This window comes from Orbicella franksi, chromosome 13, assembly GCF_964199315.1.
Source record: "Orbicella franksi chromosome 13, jaOrbFran1.1, whole genome shotgun sequence".
NCBI classification, from domain to species: domain Eukaryota; kingdom Metazoa; phylum Cnidaria; class Anthozoa; order Scleractinia; family Merulinidae; genus Orbicella; species Orbicella franksi.
In genome coordinates this window covers 1603138-1624796 of record NC_138157.1, presented here as the reverse complement: position 1 = coordinate 1624796, position 21659 = coordinate 1603138, and the positions used below count along the sequence as shown (strand labels likewise).

At 40.0% G+C, this 21659-nt stretch overlaps 3 protein-coding genes across 4 annotated transcripts; 2 read left to right on the top strand and 1 right to left on the bottom strand.

The window, feature by feature from the left end:
- Positions 1-1122: 1122 nt before the first annotated feature.
- Positions 1123-12346, top strand: LOC145465228 (15-hydroxyprostaglandin dehydrogenase [NAD(+)]-like). 2 transcript variants are annotated; one of them, XM_081449001.1, is made up of 9 exons: positions 1123-1624; positions 2868-2991; positions 3237-3352; positions 4061-4157; positions 6054-6133; positions 6641-6789; positions 8071-11177; positions 11376-11724; positions 12271-12346. In XM_081449001.1, exons 1-7 carry the CDS (start codon positions 1532-1534, stop codon positions 8201-8203), a joined length of 792 nt encoding a protein of 263 aa, XP_081305127.1. In that variant the 5' UTR covers positions 1123-1531; the 3' UTR covers positions 8204-11177; positions 11376-11724; positions 12271-12346. The 2 variants fall into 2 exon arrangements, with proteins under 2 accessions (XP_081305127.1, XP_081305126.1); XM_081449000.1 differs by having other exon boundaries at positions 8071-11724.
- LOC145466227 (50 kDa hatching enzyme-like) lies at positions 11097-13747 on the top strand. The gene is made up of 4 exons (XM_081449961.1): positions 11097-11177; positions 11339-11634; positions 12271-12581; positions 13710-13747. The coding sequence occupies exons 1-4, from the start codon at positions 11097-11099 to the stop codon at positions 13745-13747; spliced, it is 726 nt and encodes a 241-aa protein (XP_081306087.1).
- Positions 13748-15604: 1857 nt separating this feature from the next.
- Positions 15605-20279, bottom strand: LOC145465227 (uncharacterized). Its single transcript, XM_081448999.1, has 4 exons — positions 20209-20279; positions 17674-19154; positions 16795-17120; positions 15605-16256 (listed from the first exon to the last, which is right to left on the bottom strand). Exons 2-4 carry the CDS (start codon positions 19135-19137, stop codon positions 15608-15610), a joined length of 2439 nt encoding a protein of 812 aa, XP_081305125.1. The 5' UTR covers positions 19138-19154; positions 20209-20279; the 3' UTR covers positions 15605-15607.
- Between the last annotated feature and the right edge of the window lie 1380 nt (positions 20280-21659).

Here is a 21659-nt window from a genome sequence, read left to right as displayed (position 1 = left end):
CAACGTTGAAAGCTCTATCACCGTACGTTTTCAGATTAGACTTTCGTATCACTAGCAGATATTTTGAGAAAGATCTTAGATTCCTGTTAGGTTGATAGGGTTGAAGAAGATCAGCCAGTTATTTCGGTGCCATGCCGTTCAATGCTTTATATGTAATGAGTAGAATCTTGCATGTTATCCGTTGTCTAATAGGTAACCAATGCAGTCGACGTAGAACAGGTGTTATGTGCTCAGTACTTCTAGGGACTGTTTACATTGAGGGAGGGTGCCCCGGCTAACCGGGCTACCCGGCTAGAGGGATTGACACATAGCCCGCCTTTACATGCAACTCACCTAACCGGGACAATGAGTGGGCTGCGTGGGCTATCTTTTGAGTGGCCGCTAAGCACAACAAACAAAATGGCCGACCAAAGAAACTATTTGACATCTTATTTCAGCTTCCTGCACGGGCACGGGCCTGTTCTCTGCCTGAGACTCATCTATTACATTGATCTCTTCAGATTGACTGTCATTCTGTTCGGCAGATAACACTGGAAAATGGTAACTACGAAAAAATTTACCTCGTGCCGCCATGTTTTCGCGGTTTATCTCACCTCGGCTAGCCGGGATAGCCCGTCACAAACCGTTTACATGGTAAAAAGCTATCCCGCCTAACCGGGTGCCCAGGGCAAGTAGACAGGGTGCACCGGGTAGGCGAGCAACCCTGTCTAGCATATAAACGCTTCAACGCGTTTTCTAAAGAAAAGAACGAGAAGTTAGCCCTCCCAGGGTAGCTCGGTTAGCCGGGGCACCCTCCCTCCATGTGAACAGGCCCTTAGCCCTTTGAATACCAAACTTTCGCCAAAAAATACCGTTTTTAACCGTTTAGTCAGGTCTTTTAGCTGCCATGACGCTAAATAAGCCTAAGTTTTGCGAGGATTAGGTACAAAATTGAGCAAAATTTCAATTCTGGGCATGCGCATAAGCCAATTTTTTTTTTCTTTTTTTTTTTGCCATTAACCGTTCTCAATTTTGTTTGTTGCCCCTTTCCTTTCTGGTTTTCTCGGCCCTTTTACATTGACTACCTTTTGCGTTGTATGTTCTTTCTAGCTGCCGTGAAAAGTTGGATGTTAATTACGGGCGAAGCCTAGAAATGGACCTTGATTAATCATAGGCGTAGTGGACCATTTTACCACCGTTTTTGCACCAAAACTGTTAACGTTGTTTTTCGATTTGAGACGTCGGAATGTCGTCGATATCTAAACCTGACCATTGTGCGGAAAGGCCTAGCCTGGTACTACTATCTGCTTATCAAGAATATCTGATGACATTTAAATTGATGACGTCACAAGTGGTACAAAGAGCACGTAGTTGGTATTCAAAGGGTTAGAGACGATTGCGGTAGACCAAGCGGTGCAGGACCCTGGGAACAAGGTCGGGAAAGTCTGACTCAGTGACCCTCGGCCAATATGGCGGACATACAAGATGCAAAACATTAGCAAAATTTTTAAGAACGCAATTTCTTCATTTGTTTACTAAAAAGTGAAAAACAATGAAGATCCAGGGAAGTGTAGCGATTGTAACAGGTGGGGCACAAGGTATAGGCGAGAAGATTTGCACGGCGCTACTGGATAGAGGTTGTAAGGTAAGTGACATGTCCCATACTAAAACGTGCAAACTGAATTTGAAGGTGATATCTGGGTAACGAGTTCTGTGTACGATGCAAATTAGCGATCAAACAATTTAGTTTCACGCAACTAATCTTTGGGTCTCTTGGGGTGCTTTCCATTATGCCAAATGCGATCCACTCAACCAAAATTTCCGGGCTGAGGTTCGAAAGTGTCTTGGGGGCAAACGGTCGGAAGGTCTCGTTCCATTCCACTCGCAAAAAGGGTTTCGTGCTCATTTAAAATGGCAAATGTTGGATTTCTTTTGCTCGTGTTAGGGTTATAAAGGCCTCATTTATATGGTCTCAGTTACCCAATACAACCCTCCCCGCAACTTACCCCAGCTGAGGTAACTTTTCACTTATTTCTTTGCAAAATTCAACCAACCATTTACAAGAGGATCTCGAACCTGTCTCAGGGGGCGGGACAACTCAGGTGGGCGAGTTGTCTAGCCACGGCAGGTAGGATAACCCTGGCGGGCAGGACAACTTTTCTTCATCTAAACACTTTGGCTCGCCTAACTGAGACAACTCTCAGCGTGGCGATTGTCACGGAATGTCTAGATTTAGGATTTAAAGCAGAAATAAATAAATAAATAAATAAAATAAATAAAAATCCAATAATTGTTCTGAATGATTGTGCAGAGTCAACTTTGACTCGGACTACAGAGACAACATTTTCACATACATGTATAAATGCTCAATCAAGTTGCCTCAGGGAGAGGGTTGTCTCAGGTACCCGAGACCATATAACTGGGGCCTAAGGCCATGATTTAGACTTTATCAATGATATTGTGCAAGTGGTTTCATGCGTGGAAATTTAACCTGTGTAACAGGTTATTTTGAGCAGACTGTTCCCAGATATTTGCCAGTTGAGTTCAAAGATATTCAAACACCACTTTTGAATAATGAAAAGAACATTTGAAATTCTCTTGGGAAATAGAACGGTGGCAGTTGGGGAATTATTGTGCTGAGTGTTATGTCAGTAGAGAGGGTAGCAAAGGTGGGGGGGGAGGTTGTGATCCCATTTCACGCACAAATTTAGTTATAACTTTTGGGAAAATTTGTGCATCATACGTATCTTTATAGCTACTTGTAACAAGGGCTTTTATCATAAATTCACAAATATTCAAATAACCCTTTGCCACCCTCAGCGGAAGGCAGGCACTAACAATAATTTCAATATTTAGTTATAACATATTGTTGTCAATTTAATACCAAGGTTGTGATATTAGATGTACAAAGAGAGAAAGGTTGTCAACTTGAAGAGAGATTGAAAAGACGATATGGTTCAGAGAAAGTGATTTTTATTACTTGTGATGTTACATCAAAGTTTCAAATGAAAGGTAATTAAAAGAGCATATTTTATAATGTGTAACTGTTTCAATATAACCACTCGTCCAGATGTTTAAAGCATGTTTAATTCTTTAAGTAAGGGTTAAAACCTGTCAATATTTAATATAATTGGGAGAAAAACTATAAAGCTTGAGAACTGTTGAAATATTTTGAAAATCTAGTCCAAGTTTTGTTAAGTACAACGTCTATGTATGTGAATAAATTGTAGTACTCTTTGCGTTATTTTTTCTGTTAGATTCCTTCAGGAAAACAAAGGAGACATTTGGTCAAATAAACATTGTGTGCAACAATGCTGGTATTCTTGGTCAAAATGAATCAGATGCCTGGGAGAAAGTAGTTGATGTAAACTTGGTAGGTATGACAAGACTTATGAGCTGCTTAAAAGGCTGCTAATGTAGTAAATAAGGCCTTACTGTTTTATGTCCAGTTGAAGCTTTGCTGCTTGGGTTTGCGTAACATGTATATATTGTGCTAGGGACCAACCATTACTCATGCCTTGGCCCACACTGAGCCACTTCTCTGGAAAAAATTTCCTCTGTGGATACTAAAGAATTATTGATATATGATAATGTATGCTGTTTGGCAAGCTGTTAGTATTGGTTGAGTTTGCTAACTCAATTAGGTGTCATGTTTACAGACATACCTCCACATAACAGTCACCTGTCTATAATGGCCACTTTCCTCTGTCCTCAAAGTGGCCATTGGGGAGGGGTTAGACTGTATTTTCACATCTGTGACCTTGTTATATACCATCTAACTCTACTATATATGTACTACTATATGTGTTTGAATTCAACCTCTGGAGATATCCAATTGAAAACAACACTAAAAGTTCCCTTTCTATTTTTCATGCATTTAAAATAGTGTAGACTCTGTGGAGAATCAAAGTAAAACATCAACCAAAGTGAGCTGTAGATGTTCCCCACCCTCCCGTCTTCTATAAGGAAATTACCCATTCACCAGCCACTAAATTCAAATGCTATGCTATGTCTTAATTAACCTGGAATGGATTCATTGGGTATCATTAATTAAGTGGCTTCGTTTAATGTTCCTTTTCAGAAGGGTGTAATTCTTGGTACATTTCTTGGTGTTCTCCATATGGGTCAGTCACATGGTGGAAGTGGTGGAGTTATCATCAATGTTGCATCAATGGCAGGTGTGTGAGCTTTGCATGACTTCTTGTTCCTTTGCCTTGGATAACAATGAAGTCTATGTACAGCTGTCCATTCTCCTCAAGTGACAAGGAAAATCAGAGAGGGGCTACTATGTGTTACCTTCGGTAACCATTGTTGTTTATCATTTACCTAAAAACTCTGTTAATTTCAGTCAGAATGTTAATGATAAGATGATTTTGCTTTGACCAGCCAGGAAATTTTTGAAATAAGTGGAACGTCTTGAAAGGTAGTCCAAAATTGCCGACCAAAATTTCCTAGTGAAAAATGTGTTTACCATTGGCAATTCTTCACCGCTATCTTGGAATTATGATTAAGTTAAACTCCTTCTGGTCTCTTTCGGTAAATTTGGGTTTTTTGAGTAAATGGTAAGTGGCCAATCCAAATGGAACTTACCATCAGGAATTTTGCTTACCATTTCCATAGGCCATTGTCAAACTGGTTTCTCCATGTAAATGGTAAACAACCCATGTTTGTTCCTGGGCATCCATCAATAATTATTAAAGTGTGTCAGTGTCACTGCTTATGACGTGACATCTTTATGTTGCCAGTTAAAAAAAAAAAAAAAAAGACCGAGCATACTTAAAAACCAGGACATGAAAAACAATCAACACTGCTGTAGCATATTATTTTTTGATGAGTTTCCCCCCTCCCAGATATAAGCCCCTCTGCTTATAAGCCCATCCAAAACCGCTTATGAAGGGCTTTTAAGCAGCAGTTTATGGTACCAGATGGGGGGAGGGCTGGTTCAGGTTTTGTATACCCTCCCCCAATTTCCTCCAGAAAAAAACTGTTACCCCCCCCCCCCTCATTTAATCCAAAAGAGATATGATCCCCCCTACCCAAGCTAAAAGACGTGATAGAAACAACTAAATTACTGTTGGTAACAGAAAGTTGCTATCCTCTGTTGTTATCCTCTGTTTATTGCTATGCTATGTTGCTATCCTCCCTGGTCTTATACAGGCAGCAATGTGAGATGAATGGTCATGATCATTATCTTCACTTTCCTCCTTTTATGGAAGATAGTGACGAAAAACTGGGCACAGATAATTTTAGGTGCCTCTGGGGAAGATAGTGACAACTTGACAGAGAATGAGGATTGAAAAATTCTCAGTATTGTTTAAATATTTTGATGCTCAATTAATAATAATAATAATAATAATAATAATAATAGTAATAATAATAACAAAATAATAATAATAATTTATTTCTAGTGCATTACATCAAAAATCTCAATGCTCTCACAAAAAATAGTAATAATTTATTGAGGATCAAGGGTCCAGGGGACATCTGAATGTCTTATGATTGATTTTATATTTTGAAAATATTTGTAGGTGGTTCTGACTGAAAGAACCATTTTACTGTCTAAGAATGTGAAGATATATGTTTTCTTTGATATAATAAATTTACTTTCTATGCAACAGTTGACATGTCAAGACCTGTCTGACTATTTATTTATTGATTGGTTGATTTATTTATTGATATTTACTAACAGCAATGCTTACAAACCCTCTTCTAAACCCTATTTTAAATAATTTGTGTCCCTCTTCTCCCCTATTTTCACTAGCCTTTCCCCCTCCTTAATGAATGAAAAGTTCCTTATTTTTAGTTAGACCGTTTTTGTATTCTCGGTATTGGATTGAAACTAGCTTGCAAAAGAGGCTCATGCAGGGGAATATCATTAAAAAGAGATCAATGTCATTAGCATTTGAAAAGACTCCCTGCATTAGCCTCAGTTGCAAGCTAGTTCCAGTCCAATACCGGGAATACGAAAACGGTCTATTCAAATTTAGATATTACGAAAAAAGAAATTTGCCTTTGTATTTTTTACGTGCACTTGGATGAATAAGGGGTTTTTAAACGGTTTGTTTCGCTTTCAGCTATTTTTCCTATGGGACCTGACCAGGCTGTATATACTGCCACAAAAGCTGGTGTTTGTGGATTTTCACAGAGTGCAGGGGTATATTTGTAATATTTTACTAGTAAAACATTCAATATAACGTGTTTTGTAGCAACCATCCTGGTACCAAACACAAAGTTTCAGTTACTGTACCTTTTTTGTGAGAGCAGTTGGTGCTTCTTTGAGTCACAAGTGGCAAAGTAATTTTAGTTCTTCTAAAGGTTACAGTGTACCTTAAAACTGCTGCAGAGAGGTTAAAATAACAGTGAATGCATGGACTGTGCGCCAGGGCCAAAAAAGGTGGCCATTGTAGAGAGGCGGCCGTTTGTGAAGGTTCGACAGTAATGCCTGGCAATAATGCTAGGTACCTGGCATTAAGGCTTAAGTTGCATGCAAACTGAAAAACACTGCTTCATAGCCTCCTGTATGCATTGGTAATCTGCCCGCATTACATACCTATAATGCTAATGTCCAACGTCATAGACAGGCAACTTGTGCTCAAAGAGATACCTCTGCGTCTAATCTATAGTTTAGAATAATAATTATATTATCTTTCATCTTTGATAGGGTCTTAAAGATACAGAAGGAATCAGAGTGAATTGTATTTGCCCCAGCTTTACCGAAACTGAGCTGGTATTGCCATTACTTGGACATGGATTCAGCGGGGAGAAAAATTTAGAATATCGTGACTTGGTTTTGGAACAAGGCTTGATCAGGTACATGAAGGACACTTGTTTTTAACTGCGCAAACATAGGTCGAGCGTGGTTCTTGCTTCGTTCTTGGTCATGTCAGTGATCAGAAACCGGGTCCCCACTTGGCCGATTTCTCCAATGTTATGATGTTTTATACAGTAGAGATATCGTGCATATAAGTAATACCTGGCTTTTCGGAACGCCTACAAAGAGCATTTAAATCACACGAGGTCACACTCGTCCACAAGCCTTTCAATTTTCTGAGATCGAAATTAGTACTTGTTAAGGACAAAACAGAAAACCTAAAAACTGCGGAACAGTCTATCACATCCATTGTGGACAATGTGGCAAAGAACATTTTGGCGAAACTTCTCGTTTATTAAAAGCTAGAGCAAAGGAACATCTTTCATGGAATTCGTCAGCCATTTATTAACATTGCCAGCTCACGGGACATTCAGTAGGTTCCAGCAAAACAAAAGTTCTTGCCACAGAAAGGAACACGTTCAAGCGTCGCATAAGGGAGGCAACTGAGATTGGGTTACGGAAGTCCTCTTTGAGTAGAGTCGATGGCTTCGAATTAGCTAACACCTATATCTGACATTATTTTATCTCCCTCGAGACCCTAATGAGCATCATATAACCCTTCTTGGCATGAACATTTTATTGTGCCTGATGAAGTTCCCCTTTTTCTAAAAAAAAAAATGTTGCGTTCTGAGTACAAAAAATTATTTTATGTTTTAATAATCATTCCAGAGCAGAAAGACAATTTTTTTGGTTGTATGTTTAAGGTCATTCCCCAGTATTGCATTGCGCATCCCTACTGCGCATAATTCCACGCGTGATTAGCGCGCGCTCATTAAAAATGGCGGCTCTTTCTCGCCATAGAGGTAAATCGTCATTTTCTCGCAAACGAGTATGGTGACCTATCATTTTTTTCTGTTGTTTTGAATTGAGTAATAAATTTCTCTGTGTAAAATAAATATGGACCAATTCTCAGTGAAGAACAAAAAGCAATCGTCGGAAACGTGAATTTAGCAAGCAATCGTAACTACAATCATGGTGCTATTATAAGGATCTATATGGGTATAAACAAGGTGCTTTTGCTCCTTAACGAACATGGGGACCCCTCATTTTTAATTCAAAATTTAAGTTCCTATAATATAAACAATCGATAGGCAAAGTTTCACAAAAATCTCAGTGCAGGTTCTATTTCAGCGGAATGACCTTAAAATTCATAATGTAAAACCCTTGCTACAGGAAATGTTATTCAGTTCATTTATTTGCTTATTTGTTTATTTACCCAGTCCTGAATTAATCGCCAGTGGAGTAATTCAGCTGATTGAAAATGACAACAACAATGGTGCTGTGATGATGGTAACAAAAAAGAGAGGAATCGAATTCATGAGGCCAAGGAAATCCAGAAAATCGAAACTTTAAGACTGTTACAGTTGATCTTTTGTAAAGAGAAATGTTATTAAATGGTAGTCGAAGCCATGGTTTATTGTGATAGGGTTTTTAAAACTTGAAAAACTCGGAAATATTGATATCAATGATGAATTACTAGATTGTAGAAGTACATGTATAGAATACTCGAAGGCCATTTGAACACGCTTGCTGTTCTACAATTTGAGTCAGAGATTTGCTTGGAAAGACGCTGAACACAATGACAGCCGGCTGATTAAAATGGGAGATAATGAATCGTTTTTTAGTTGGCAGTATCTGCAGTTCGCTTCACGATGTAATTCAATTTTTGTAGTTATGTCAGCATTGCTATCGACAGTTTTATAGTCTCGCTATCTAGAGGGTGAATTAACTGAACGAGCTTGAAAGCGTGCAATTGGTTAAAAACGTTTCAAATTTGTCTTAGCATTGCTACTGGATTGATAATTTTTTCTTCGGGCTTTATTTTTGCTAAGAATGTTTCAATTGCAGATTTGCTGGTGATTTGTATCGTTAAATTTATTTCCCAAGCACTCGTACGCTGAACTGAGTAATCACCGAGATTTATTCATCATATAAATAACGTTTCGGGTCAAATTCATGAATGGTATATCTGATTCTAGTGTATACCAAACAAGTGAATAGTGCTTTTCGCACGCTCTGATTGGTTAACTCCTAGGTGATTAGCAAGTACTATTCACCTCCACATCGGTGAATAATTGTTAAATATTATAGCAATGGAGTTTTTTCCCTGAAACGTTTTAGCTGAGAAAGGACGGTTCAATTACATGTTAACATTTTGAACTGCCTCAGCCAAAAATTGGCGTCATTTTGCCTTTGACTACTATCTCCGAGGTACTTGAGGGGAACACAACAACGAATAAAGAATAACGAGGTAAAAGGTTGTTGCAGTGAATATCGGAGGATAACTGTTAGACCCTTTCGAAAGAGTTCTTAAAATATTGTTTCAAATTAAGGTGAGTTTCTTAGATTACGTTTCTTTTTATGAACTTAGCTGCGTGATATTTTAATTTAATATTTTAATGCTCCTTCAAAGCTGTTTATCTACCGATAGCAAGCTCAAATGAAATTTTTAAAGAAAAACGGAAATTGCCTTCCATTTGGAAGCAACTATTGACTCAACACTGTTCAAACAGCTGTACAAGTTAGTGGCTCTGAAGCAATTCAGTCTATGGGCTTTTTCAGAATAAACCACTGTAAAATTGTCTCACTCACCCTCTGATTTTGCACCAAAAAATGCAATAAAAACTAGTCCTTCCAAAGCATGGGAAAAATTTAGAATTCCACACAAATAATCCCCTTCGTTTACCAGGAGTAACTGAAAATGTTGGGGGCTGGCACTGGTCAGTTTATAAGTTAAATTTCTTTCATCGCACACGATGTAAAGAGAATAGATTATATATGAGAGTCAAATCAGCTTCGTGAAGCATTTAAATTGGAACATCGGATTCAAATTGGGCATAAAATTCCATTAAAACCAAAACGAGATAAAATAACAACTAGATCAGTTTTGCCAGAACTGACATTAATCAAGTTGAACTCTATGACATTAGTGACAAAAGCTACTCGGAATTTCTTTCCGAGTCCTGACGATTCTCTTCACCATATAAGAGTTGAATTGTTTTTACCGATATCCTTTTATAAAAACACTGGTTGCAAGATCTACTACAGAGCTGCAGGACACTCGAGGGGGCTAGGCCACACTGCTAGAGAGTCGAAATTAACTCAGTTCTTGCACACTGCTAGTATTGGTTTGTAGTAAGTTCAGCCCTTGTTTACTTACTCCACAACAAATTCACTCAAGACGAGTTCCTTTGACTTAATGCTAGACTAAGTTGATATTTTTTTATACAGATACAAGTTCAATATATACTTTTTTCAGGGAGAAAAATGCGAAAAAAGTGAACTAAGTTAAAATTAGTCCGTGACCGTTCAAACTTGTCGAAATTTTTCCTGGAAAAATATACACCACATTCTCGCAAATTGTATTAGCTTCACTAGTTATTCCTCTCGAATTTTGTTGATGGAAAGAAGAATTTTGTCTGTCTGCTAGCTATATTGACACCAAAAAGACGCAAACGTTTATACTACTAAAATTTACTGTCGCCTCCTTTTTCCAAGCCATATTTTCAATTGCCTTTAGAAGACCAAAAAGATGGGTTTTATACTACGAACTTAGCTGCGTTATCTTATTTCGTTTTCAAGGGTTGTACCTTTAAGATTTCAAGTTTGTTAGTTTTCTATTGAAAATCATATTATTACCTTTTATTGCTAATTGACATGTTTGGTCACACAGACTGCCGGCCTTACGTTCTAATGGAGTTTTTAATAACTGATCAGAGCCTGTTGCCCGCTGAACAAATATGTGTAGTAACGATAAAACAATAATTCAGAAGCTTCAGCTCTGTATTGGAGCCGTGAATAAGGAAGTTTTATCTCTAATATGAACAAACTTCATCTGTTGAGGCGATCAATGATACTAACCTAAGGCTATTGAAGGAAGGGAATTTCTAGGGAGTAATTTTATCCTTGCAGTCGTCAGGTCTCGTAATATGCATCTTGATAATATAATGGTAATAAAGGTGAATTAAAAAAGGTCGGCGGCAATGTTAAACGAAATAGAAGGACAATGCAGAAATTTGTAATAAAAAAAATAACCAACTGTAACTCTTTCATGTAATTAAAATTCTTTGAATGCGCGAAGCTCAGCTGTCAGGTGTTTTAAAAGTGTCTTTCCAAACAAAACTTTGAAAGAGAGACAAACTCAAGAAGAGTGGGCGTAGAAACGACCGGTTATAAAAGAAATAGGACTTAGGAATTCCCCACTCACAACAAATCAAGGACCGCTTTGGTTTGAACCAGCTCGAAGATGTTGTGTGCTGTCTTGTTGGCCGTTCTTGCTTCACAAGCGTTCGTCTTTGCCCGAGACGATGACGAGACCATGGCTTTGGTGAGTACATTTTGTGTCTGCTTTCCCTCTCCCTTCTAAATAAGTATTTTTTCAATTCACCTCAGATTAGCCCAATTTTAAGCTGAATGCTTAAATTTTCAATTTTCAATGACAGTTTCTCCACTAGTTGAGTCTAACTGTGCACTTTTTTCCCTCGGTAGAAATTTCTTACCAAATACCACTACATATGTCCGACAGGTTCAGGGAATCAGAACGTGGGATCAGCCATCAGACAATTCCAAGACTTCACTGGTCTGCCTGTGACCGGCCAGTTAGACCAACGCACCATCGCACAAATGAGGAAACCCCGCTGTGGAATGCCGGATGTTGTTGAACTAAGCGGCGGCGGCTTCGGCTGGGAAAAGAGGTACGCCACTGGCACCAAATGGGGTAAAAAACACCTGACGTACTATGTGGAGCATGGAGCAGATCTGTCACGAGCCACTCAAGACACGGTGTTTGCCAGAGCTCTGAATTAGTGGAATGATGTATCAGGACTGTCTTTCTCCAGAGCTTCCAACGCAAGATCTGCTGACCTTAAAATCAGGTAATCATTAAAGTCCTCTTATGGTTTTTTTACCAGATTTCTTTGCGCGTGCCAGCAATAACATCAAGTAAACTATCGAAAGACGAAAACTTCTTAAATGCGGTTGAAATTAATTCTGTCGAAGAGTAGGCAAGTCACTTCACAATTGAGATCACTTCAGGCCATAGGTAGTGGTATTGGCCCTAGGCAGTTTGAAGACGTCATTTCCTCCCATATCATATTTGTTTTTTCTGAGGTCTATCAGTTTTTTACAAGACATACATAGTGCGGTGTGTGTAACTGAGTTAATTATTCTATCGATTTATTAATTAATCTTAGGCTAGTACATATGTAAAGGAAATTTTAACTGTTTTTTTATATATTTTAGCTTATTTTAGCCAATTTTTGTCACTCCATATTCATTTTATTTTAATTTTTTTTTTCTAGTGATATACCTATAAACTAGCTGGTGAACTATTGTAGTACACCACATAGCTAAGCGTATATTCACATTAAATCAGTATTGATTGATTGATTATGTTAATTAATTGCTATTTCTTTACGCAGCTTTGGAAGTAGAAGCCACGTTGGAAGCAATGAAAGCAGGTGTTATTATCCATTCGACGGACCAAGCGGAACACTAGCACACGCCTTCTTCCCCTCAGAAAGCCGCGCGCACTTTGATGAAGATGAAAGATTCACCGATGGAACATCAAGTGGCACAAACCTTCTGTGGGTTGGTACACTTGAATTTGGTCACTCACTTGGTATCCATCACTCAAATGTCAGGAATGCTGTCATGTATCCATACTACACTGGATATGTACCAAACTTCAGCCTGCAACAGGATGATATCGATGCAATTCAGTCTTTGTATGGTAAGTTATATTACAATGGATTCCTTTCTTCGAGAATGTTAGACTAGCCAAATGTTGTACCGTATACAAGCGCTTGAAAGGTCACGTGCCCAGTTACCTCAATGTCTACTAAAGCTTATCAGTGAAACTCATTCACGCCAGGCTAGATATGCTAATTTTTAACATTGCTTTAACAGCTTAACTTTAACATACGTGGAAAAACTTTTTCTGTGACTGCTTCCCAGGAATGGAAAGTGTTACCTCTTCAGATGAGGAAAGTTCACTTTGGAAAATGATTTTTAAAGATCATTTTCTTTGGAAAATAATTTTTAAAGATCAGCAGTCTGGCTGGCTGGCTGGCTGGCTGGCTGACTGACTGACTGACTGACTGACTGGCTGGCTGGCTGGCTGCCTGCCTGCCTGCCTGACTGACTGACTTACTGACTTACTTACAATGGTGCATTTCAACAGTTTTGTAGTAAATAGGGAGAGGTGGATGATATTTTTGTGGCTACAAGACCTAGGGGGGGGGGGGGCACTGCCATATATGGGCTATATAGGTATGTGCCGCTGTGAAGGGTATGGTTTTCAAGCAGTTTACTCTAGGATAGGGTATATAAATCAGAGCGTTTGGTTCCAGAATAAGGTATCATTTTTCACAAAACTGACTGGCTGGTTGAAGAATTTATCTAGAGTAAGGAAACCAGGAATTGCCACTCAAAAATATAAAAAAAATCAAATCGGCAAGTTTAAATTTACGCAAATCAGCCTCAACAGTGTCGATAGATGGGGGGATTTGAGGAGTTTACTCTAGTATAGGTTAGAAAAATTCAGCTGAACTAGCTCTGGTATAGGCTAAGGGTTCCAGGGTTCCAGCGGCATATCCCTACCCAAAACTTCCTACCCAAAAAGTACCCCCCCCCCCCGGGCTACAAGACTAATGACCAAGTAGAAAAAAAGCTTTTTCCATTACTGACATGATGAAATGTGAATGTCCTACCGAAATTTCGTCTGGGAGTAAAAATCGAGCCTTTCTGATCCGCCGCAGTCATTGAGGCGCAAATTAATGTTCCGAGTGGTAAAATCTGTAGACAACGCGTTTGGAAAGTTCTTTCAATCTAACAAACGATAATGTCTTGTGTTTTTCAGGCGCTGCTGGAGGCGGTGGCGTGTGTAAGTTGTACTGATTGTGGAGCATATTTCCGGGTCAGAAATAACGATGATGTCTCGGCAAAATTAAAAGTGAGGAATTATTTTTCAATTACCAAAATTGAAATGAATCGAAAGTTGCAGTTGGTTAAGGAGTTAGAGCCAAAAATTCGAGAGGAAGACAACAAGTGTTGTTACAAAAATTACATGTTTTTGATGACCAGCGGACAGTTACTTGTGAAGTGGTCTTGCATAGTATACCAAAAGGCGAGTCTTTGTTCAGTTTACAATATTTTCCTCATTTAATAGGATAAGCGATTTAGTTTCTGATCGACCTACAAAAATATCAGTTTCGAATGCTGACAGGTCATATCACGATTAACTTGAATTTGAAAACGACATATGAAATACTTTTCTGCGCCCCTCGTGTTTACAAAGCCGACATTCTACGAAAGAAAGTATGGGCTCCTTGACGCTTTTGCCACCCAAAAATTTTGCAGTGTTTGAAAACCAATAGCCTACATGCAGGCTCACCTTTGAGTCGCGCGCGAGCAGCGAAGAGCAAAGCGATCCGGCGGGAAGGAGTCTGGTGAAGAGGCGTCATTTTCTCGTCTCGCGGCTTCGCCGCTCGATTTCGCGCTCGTGGCTACGCCGCGCACGCTTGTGCTCCAACGTGAGCCTGCTCGCAGGCTAGAAAACCAATGTCTCCTTCAATATTTCACTATTCCTTAAAAATGTTCGGTTTTTGGAAGGTTAAGACGGAAACCTTTAAAAGAAACAGAAAGGCGATTCCTCAAAATTTTGCTTTGCCTCAATGTGGATGGAAGAGTTAGTTTTTATATTCAAATTAGGGTTTAAAGATTCAGCTGCAATCCCTTGCGACATAATAACAGACAGAAACAGACAGATTATCAGTGTCTACTTATTCGCTATTGAACGAATTTCGGAAGATCGCTAGGTTTTTACTTTGGAGTGCTATAGTTCTATGTCCAGTTATTCACGTAGCAACGTTTTCATTTCCCAGTTTCGGTTGTTGTGGCAGCTTGTGTTACTAACGCAAGCTTAGTGTACGAGCTTTATTTGACGTGGTTTTTGACTGAATAAAAGCTGACAGGTAAATTTTTCTTTATTTTCTTGTCATCTCAACCAACAGATGGGCCTCCTAGGCATAAGACAGGCTCGTTTTATCAAAGGAGCACTGTGAGGAGCATGACGTCGAAACGTGGAAACCTAAAAATACTGGGTTTTTTTTTTCAAAATTTGCAATATTTTAAGCTTTAAAGGAGTGTTGTTACGAGTTACGCATGCATAAATTCTGTCGTAGCCTTAGAAAAATCGCTAGCAACTAATGACAATTTAAGAAAGCAAAGATGGATATAAAATTCCTCAAGAAAGGAAGCTAAGAGTCCCGCACGAGTATTTTGACCTAAACTACGATGCACAAGCATTGCCCGAGAGGCAGGGGTGCTTATATGAGATACACTGAATCTACGGGAATTTTCATCCTCAAGTTTAGAGATTCTATTTTTGGCGATGTTCAGGCAGCACTCCAGTTGGGACGGTTTAACTTCGGGAAATTAAGGGATTGCATACATTTTAATTTCTCCGCCATTCACGCTTGGTTGGTGGGTAAAACGACGCCCATAGAGATGTCAGTCAGTCTAAATTGCTGTCACATACTTCAAAGCGAAAATTGTTCGTGAGGAACATTTTAGGTAATGGGAAACTTGATTTCATCTAATTAAAGAGGAAAACAACTAAAAGAGATGGAAATTACCTCAATAATGATCATTTTTATTTCGCTAAAAGCTGACTAGAGATTGGTGTACGTAGCGATTAAGAGTGAAACTTCCTTCAACTAAAAAACTCTAAAGTAACCCGATTATTTTGTAATCCCCTCAAAGTCCTCCTGTAAGAGCTAAGTGTTTCAGCCCAGCCACAGCAGACTGGAACCCGGCATTGTAATCTGTAGCCACTTCGTTCTTAATAAAATCCTTTCTGTCATCCGTATACTCGTCATTCTTACCCGGGCCTCCCACTAACGCGCCGTACAAAGTCTGCGGGTTGGCACTTGGACTGTTGAAGTTATCCCAGTTACAAGGGACTGGAGAGAGCGGGCAGGAACTGCTCCGATGATGAGGCCTCTCTGGTGGATTGGTACCAAATCCTACTACAAAACTGCGCCCGCTATCACCCAGCATATAATGAATTTGCTTCTTTGCAAATTCGCGGAACGCAGACGGTTTTACTCCTTGGTCAGCGGCGACTAGTGCCAAGAACGCTGTGTTGGCCGAGTAGCGGTTTGGACCCCACTGATCTCGCCACGCAAGGCCTTTTGGGGTGTAGTGTACCTCGTGTCCAGGCAGCCAGCTTGTGATGAATGTATCCACAGCTTGCTTGTACGAAGCTTTCTTTGTTATCTCAGCCAGAAGGACTTGTACGCCAGCTTTTTTGTCGTCCCATGAAAATGCCCAGGGCTTTCCATTCATACCAAATTGTTTGTAATACTGCTCGGCCTTTGTAAGGTATTTTTTATCTTTTGTTGCCCTGCAGGAAAAAACATTGCATTTGTAAATACCCTTTGTCAATTAGTGACACAAGCTATTTGTCATGAAAAACATTATGGGTACTCTAAAGAGGATTCGAGTCATTTTAGACCTTCCACTAGCAGAGGAAGGTCGTTTTATTGACACTCGCGGACACCTCGTGATTACGGACAGTGTCTTGATCAAACACCCTGCTACTGAAGTCGAGATATCCAGATCATGATCAATAAAAATTTCCAATACTTTCTCGGTAGATAAGATTAAAACTCAATGGCACTGACATAAGTATTAGAGCAATGAGATTTGAGACAAGTACAGCAAACTCAGTTTACATGGTTGTTATTGTATTTCACACCTCTGTCCCAAATCCCTCGATCAATCAATCAATCAATAAACTTTATTTAAGTGTCTAAAACTTCTAGTTAGCTCGGAGGCCGACTAATCGGGAACACTCCCAATAACGTTACCGAATAAATTAAGTTAAGTTAAGCTAAGCAATCTTCATCAAAGTTAACTCTCGATCAGTAAAGTTCCCTTACTTGTAAAGCCAGGCTGCTCCCCAGACAAGCTCGTCCTTGTACCCACTAAAGGATCGGTAAAAACTGGCTGCGTTAGGAATGGAATCACTGTACACCCCGCGGTATTTGTCTGCAAACTCGTAAAGGTCTGCCGCATGTTGGAGTAGTTTCATGGAGTAGCTTACATCTGAAATGCGAAAGGCAATGGAAGCGGCTGCCAGGGCGGCCGCAGTTTCAGCAGCCAAGTCGGATCCTGGTTTCTGTGGAGTAATTTTCCAGGCTGGACGCGCCATCGTCATGTCTTCTGGTCTACTCCAGTAGGCGTGGTCGGTGTGTCCATCACCAACCTAAGACAAGAACAGTTAAAGTGTTCTGCTGTATTACAGTGTTGAAAAGAGAACGTTATCGTTGTTGTAAGATTGAGCAGTACTTTGAATAATTCGACCAATTCCAGATTGATATGAAATAAATGCTGACGGTACGGGTAAATTACAAACTTCTTATATCAAGGAAAAAGCCGACTGATATTTGTTCGATTGTATCAGAAGAATGACGAATGCAGCCTTGTTTCCTTTGTCGAGTGCTTAAATGTCATCTGTGAAAAGTATATTTTATCATTAACATTACTTTGGTGAGTTACGTTTATAGGTTTTAGCACCAGCACAGAAAAATTTATCCAGCGGCTGCAGCAAAGTACATGTCAAATAATCAGTCAGTCAGTCAATCAATCAGTCAGTCAATCAGTCCGTCATTCAATCAGTCACTCAGTTTGTCAGTAGGTCTGTAGGTCAGTCGGTCAGTAGGTCAGTCGGACAGTCGGACGGTCGGTCGGTCGGTCGATCAATCTATCAGCTTGAACTTGCTAATATGTATTGTTGTTTTATTTCGCAATAGACCCACCTGTCCATAGAATTCCTCCTGTTTAATGTGCGCTTTCATAAAATAGTCTAATGGCCACTTAATGCAATCTAACATATAATTCAACTCGCCAGCATCTACATAAGCATCTCTGTATTCAACCAAACCCCACGACAGCATAGTTACACTGAACGCCATTGGAAACCCAAACTTGACGTAATCTCCGGCATCGTACCACCCACCACTTAAATCCTCACCATGTTGTCCGCGGTCATTCAGCGCCGAGTCTTTTCGCCAGGGAACTCGGTTGGAAATAGGAAGTTTCCCTGATCGTTGGGCTTCGTAAAACAAAATGGAGTCGTGAAGAACTGAGTCATAGTCGTATTTGGGGGGCTTACTAATAGGTCGACCTGTGGTCGGCGCTTCAGTCGTAATTGGTGGCTCTGTGGTTGTTGACGCTTCAGCCGTAGTTGGTGGCTCTGTGGTTTTTGGCGGTCCAGCCGTAGTTGCTGGCTCTGTGGTTGTTGGTGGCTCAGCTGTAGTTGGTGGCTCTGTAGTTGTTGGTGATTCAGTCGTAGTTGGTGGCTCTTTGGTTGTTGGTGGTTCAGTTGTAGTTGGTGGCTCTTTGGTTGTTGGTGGTTCAGTTGTAGTTGGTGGCTCTGTGGTTGTTGGTGGCTCTGGTGCTTTAGTCGTAGTTGGTGACCCTGTGGTTATCGGTGGCTGAGTAGTACTAGGAACACATCCCCCTCCACCACCTCCAGTCCAGTTTTCTTTGCGGCGGAATTCAATTGCGGCTTCACTTGGTGCGTCAGAGTTCATTTTTTTCTCTCCAATGATAATCATCTCAAGCTTGGAACATTTTTTAAGGAAAGCGTTATGAGGTTGGTTCTCCAGTGTATACACCTTACGATCCTGAGATCTCCATTTCTTGTGCGCCTTAGGTGTTTGAAGGCTGTTAACAGGAATGGGGAACCTTAGCGTCATTTCCCATCCCCCTTCAACCTTCTGCTGCATAAGAATATTAATACTCATCTTAAATCCATTGGGCCAGTCTTCAATCAATTCGGCGGTAGACGTTTCTTGCACGGGAGGGGTCGCTCCAGGCGGAATGACGGTTGGGGGTAGGGACATATCGCATTTGGCATTCCTTCCTGGGTGAAGCTCGAGAGTTGCTGATGGCGCTGCTTCATTGTTGATGGCCTTTTGGCCAATAAACTCCATCTGCAGCCTCGACCCAGCCTGAAGATCTGCGTTGTATTGCTGATTCTTCAAACAGAAGACCCTATTCCCCAGGTCAGCAGACAGCCAATGAGCGTTCGGAAATTGCATTGGACCCACCCGCTTTGAAAACTTGAGGCTCATTCTCCAGCCTCCTGTTACGCTCTGAGACATGACATGGTTAATTTTCATTTTGAAACCACTTGGCCATTGCTCCAGCAGGTGAACTTGTATGTCTTCGCTCTGGCCGAGCGAAGCGAGACACAGAAACAGTAACAACTGCCTCATATCACAAACGTACAACTCTAGGGGAAAAATGCAAGAACTGATATCACAAACTAGAACATGAAAGTCTAACGATCATTGAAAATATTTGTCGTAAAGTAAGAAATAACCACTTTTTAAAATCCCTTATCTCTATCTGCTTCAGCAATCATTTCATAAATCGTCATTAAATGTTTCTGTCGTTAAGAGCAATATGAAGTCTGTTTAAACTGAGCTAAATTCTTGCCGTATCCCGTATTACAGTTCTCCGGCAGATGCTTTCGCATAATTTTTCATTTTTTTTTTTTTCATATAATGCAAGAGGCCTGTTGTAAAGGCTGGACGGAAGTGATATCCACAATGGTGCACTGTATCAGCTAAGACGATTTGGCTGCAGGATAGCAAAAAGTCAATCTAAGTATTGAATTTCGTTCTGTGTCAATATCAGTGTTAAACCTCAATTTTTACAATATAAGTTAGGTTATCTTTCAAGGTATTATTTCGTATCAGACCATCTTCAATCCATCTCCTTGATACTTAAATAATGTTTCTGAAATGTAACTGACTGTTTGTTCTAATTTCTTCGATCCGCATATCATGTTTACTTTTTTCCAGCAATAATTGAATATTTCGCGTTCCACAGAACATATGAAGTCGTATCCTCCAAATTGCAAACCCCAGTTAGTTAAGCTAAATATATCATGTAAGGTAAATTAAATGCGAAAAAAGGGTATGGAAGCTCGTCCAAAAACGTCAAACTTTTGAAAATCAACTTCGATTGAGCTTCGATAGAGTTAAGTGTGGAAACTGAGGGAAACATCTCTCTTCATGAGTCTGATTTGATGGGATTTTTGTAAATTTTGGAAATCACTAAACATTAGAAGCTGCGGAGCAGGAACAATACGCGCCGATACGAAATTTGCTCGATTTACCAACATTACCGTCGAATTCGTCTTAAACATTAGTTTCTTCTTTTAGGTTAATATACCCTGCCAAATGAGCTACAAAGCAATCTGAGTCAATTTTCAATCATATTTTCGCTGAAAAGATGACATTAATTTTGTTATGTAGAAAAATAAATCAAAAGAAGAATACCTCGCTTGGAAAGTGACTTGGTCGACAAAAAGCGACTTTCTTCCCAGAGAAGGAGTGTTTTAAAAACTGAAGATTCCTGGCGAGTGAGCTAAATTTAAGTGATTTACTCTTAATACAAGGCACTGTTTATACAGGCGGCAATGGCTTTGATTCGGAGAAACAATACGAGTCTTCCGTAAATGAAAATTACTGATTGACGCAAAAAGTCATAGTTTTGTCAAGAAACCTCTTGTTTGTTCTGCTGTGTAAAGCAAGAGTCTGGAGCTGGCTAGTAACAAACCTTTTCATTATTTCTTGTTGTCTTGTGGAGTATTGTCGGCAACACTCACTTGATAACGGCCATCAAAGAATACAACGACTACGTTGAAACCAAACAAAGCCAGACAGAAAAAAAGCATACATTGTCTTCTTGTCTCGCCTATTTTTTCCGCCTACACTGATTGCCATAACTACTGAAAGAACATAGTTTATAAAGCCTTAAGTTTTGAAGAATTGCCTGCGAAACTTTGCTGCTTTGGAGGGATTCAGTACGTTAGTGTTTCACCCATAAGCTCACATCAATCTCTAGGCTATCAGTAATATATTCTTGCTATTTAAATGATATTAATGCCGGTATTTCTTTGCAAACAAGCGTGCCATATCTTTGTAGAAGATGCTAATTGCCTTTTTGTGCACTGAATAGCCTGCAGTGCAGGCGTCGTATTGGGGCGAATTAGCGTTACAACCTTGCGACCGCCATGTTAGACGTTGGGGGATGGGGGAGGGGAAAAATGAAAAGACACTAAAGAGATTCCTCGAGAGCGCAATCGAAACTAACAACACCACTTTCGACAGAGTTCGCCATGTTTCTTTCCCGCACAAACGCAATGAAGGAATTTGGTTGGTGATTGACAGAAAATTGACAGGCAGGGTCGAGCCGCACCAATCAGAAACTCCGTTCGTGGGCGAACGGAGTTTCCTCGACAAGTTGTCTCGGCAAGTCGTTCTCTCTTCCTGATCCTCCGAGATGATCTAATTTGGTAATACCTTATCACCAGAATCCGAATATACTTGCCTCTAAGAAGACTCACTTGATATTTACGGCCAATACTTGGGCCAGAGTGTTGTCATAGTTTCACCCTTAGACCCATTTTTAGCGGCTAAGTCAGCTAACACTTTCATGTGCCAATTTGAAGAAAAATGGGTAATTAACGGCAGCCGATTCTGTCCTTTACTTTGGTACAGACGTATATTGATGACACAATAACCATGTTTGACAGTAAACACACTGCTAATGGATCCTAGTGCGTTTTCACGGTATTTAAACAGTCGACACAGTAGCATCAAATTCACTATTAACAAGACAGTACGATTCCTTTTTTAGACATACTTGTCAATCACTGCCCCGACAACACTTTCATGACATCCGTTTACCGGAATAAGACATTCACAGAGGGGGCCATTGGGGTTTG

Coding starts and splice junctions, on each gene's coding strand:
- LOC145465227 (XM_081448999.1), bottom strand. CDS start 19,137: ATGAGGCAGTTGTTACTGTTTCTGTGTCTCGCTTCGCTCGGCCAGAGC. Junction 17,121..17,673: donor AGGAGGAATTCTATGGACAG/GTGGGTCTATTG, acceptor TTCTTGTCTTAG/GTTGGTGATGGACACACCGA. Junction 16,257..16,794: donor GGAGCAGCCTGGCTTTACAA/GTAAGGGAACTT, acceptor TTTTTCCTGCAG/GGCAACAAAAGATAAAAAAT.
- LOC145466227 (XM_081449961.1), top strand. CDS start 11,097: ATGTTGTGTGCTGTCTTGTTGGCCGTTCTTGCTTCACAAGCGTTCGTC. Junction 11,635..12,270: donor CGAGCCACTCAAGACACGGT/GTTTGCCAGAGC, acceptor TTCTTTACGCAG/CTTTGGAAGTAGAAGCCACG. Junction 12,582..13,709: donor TGCAATTCAGTCTTTGTATG/GTAAGTTATATT, acceptor TGTGTTTTTCAG/GCGCTGCTGGAGGCGGTGGC.
- LOC145465228 (XM_081449001.1), top strand. CDS start 1,532: ATGAAGATCCAGGGAAGTGTAGCGATTGTAACAGGTGGGGCACAAGGT. Junction 2,992..3,236: donor ATCAAAGTTTCAAATGAAAG/GTAATTAAAAGA, acceptor TTTTTCTGTTAG/ATTCCTTCAGGAAAACAAAG. Junction 6,134..6,640: donor GATTTTCACAGAGTGCAGGG/GTATATTTGTAA, acceptor CATCTTTGATAG/GGTCTTAAAGATACAGAAGG.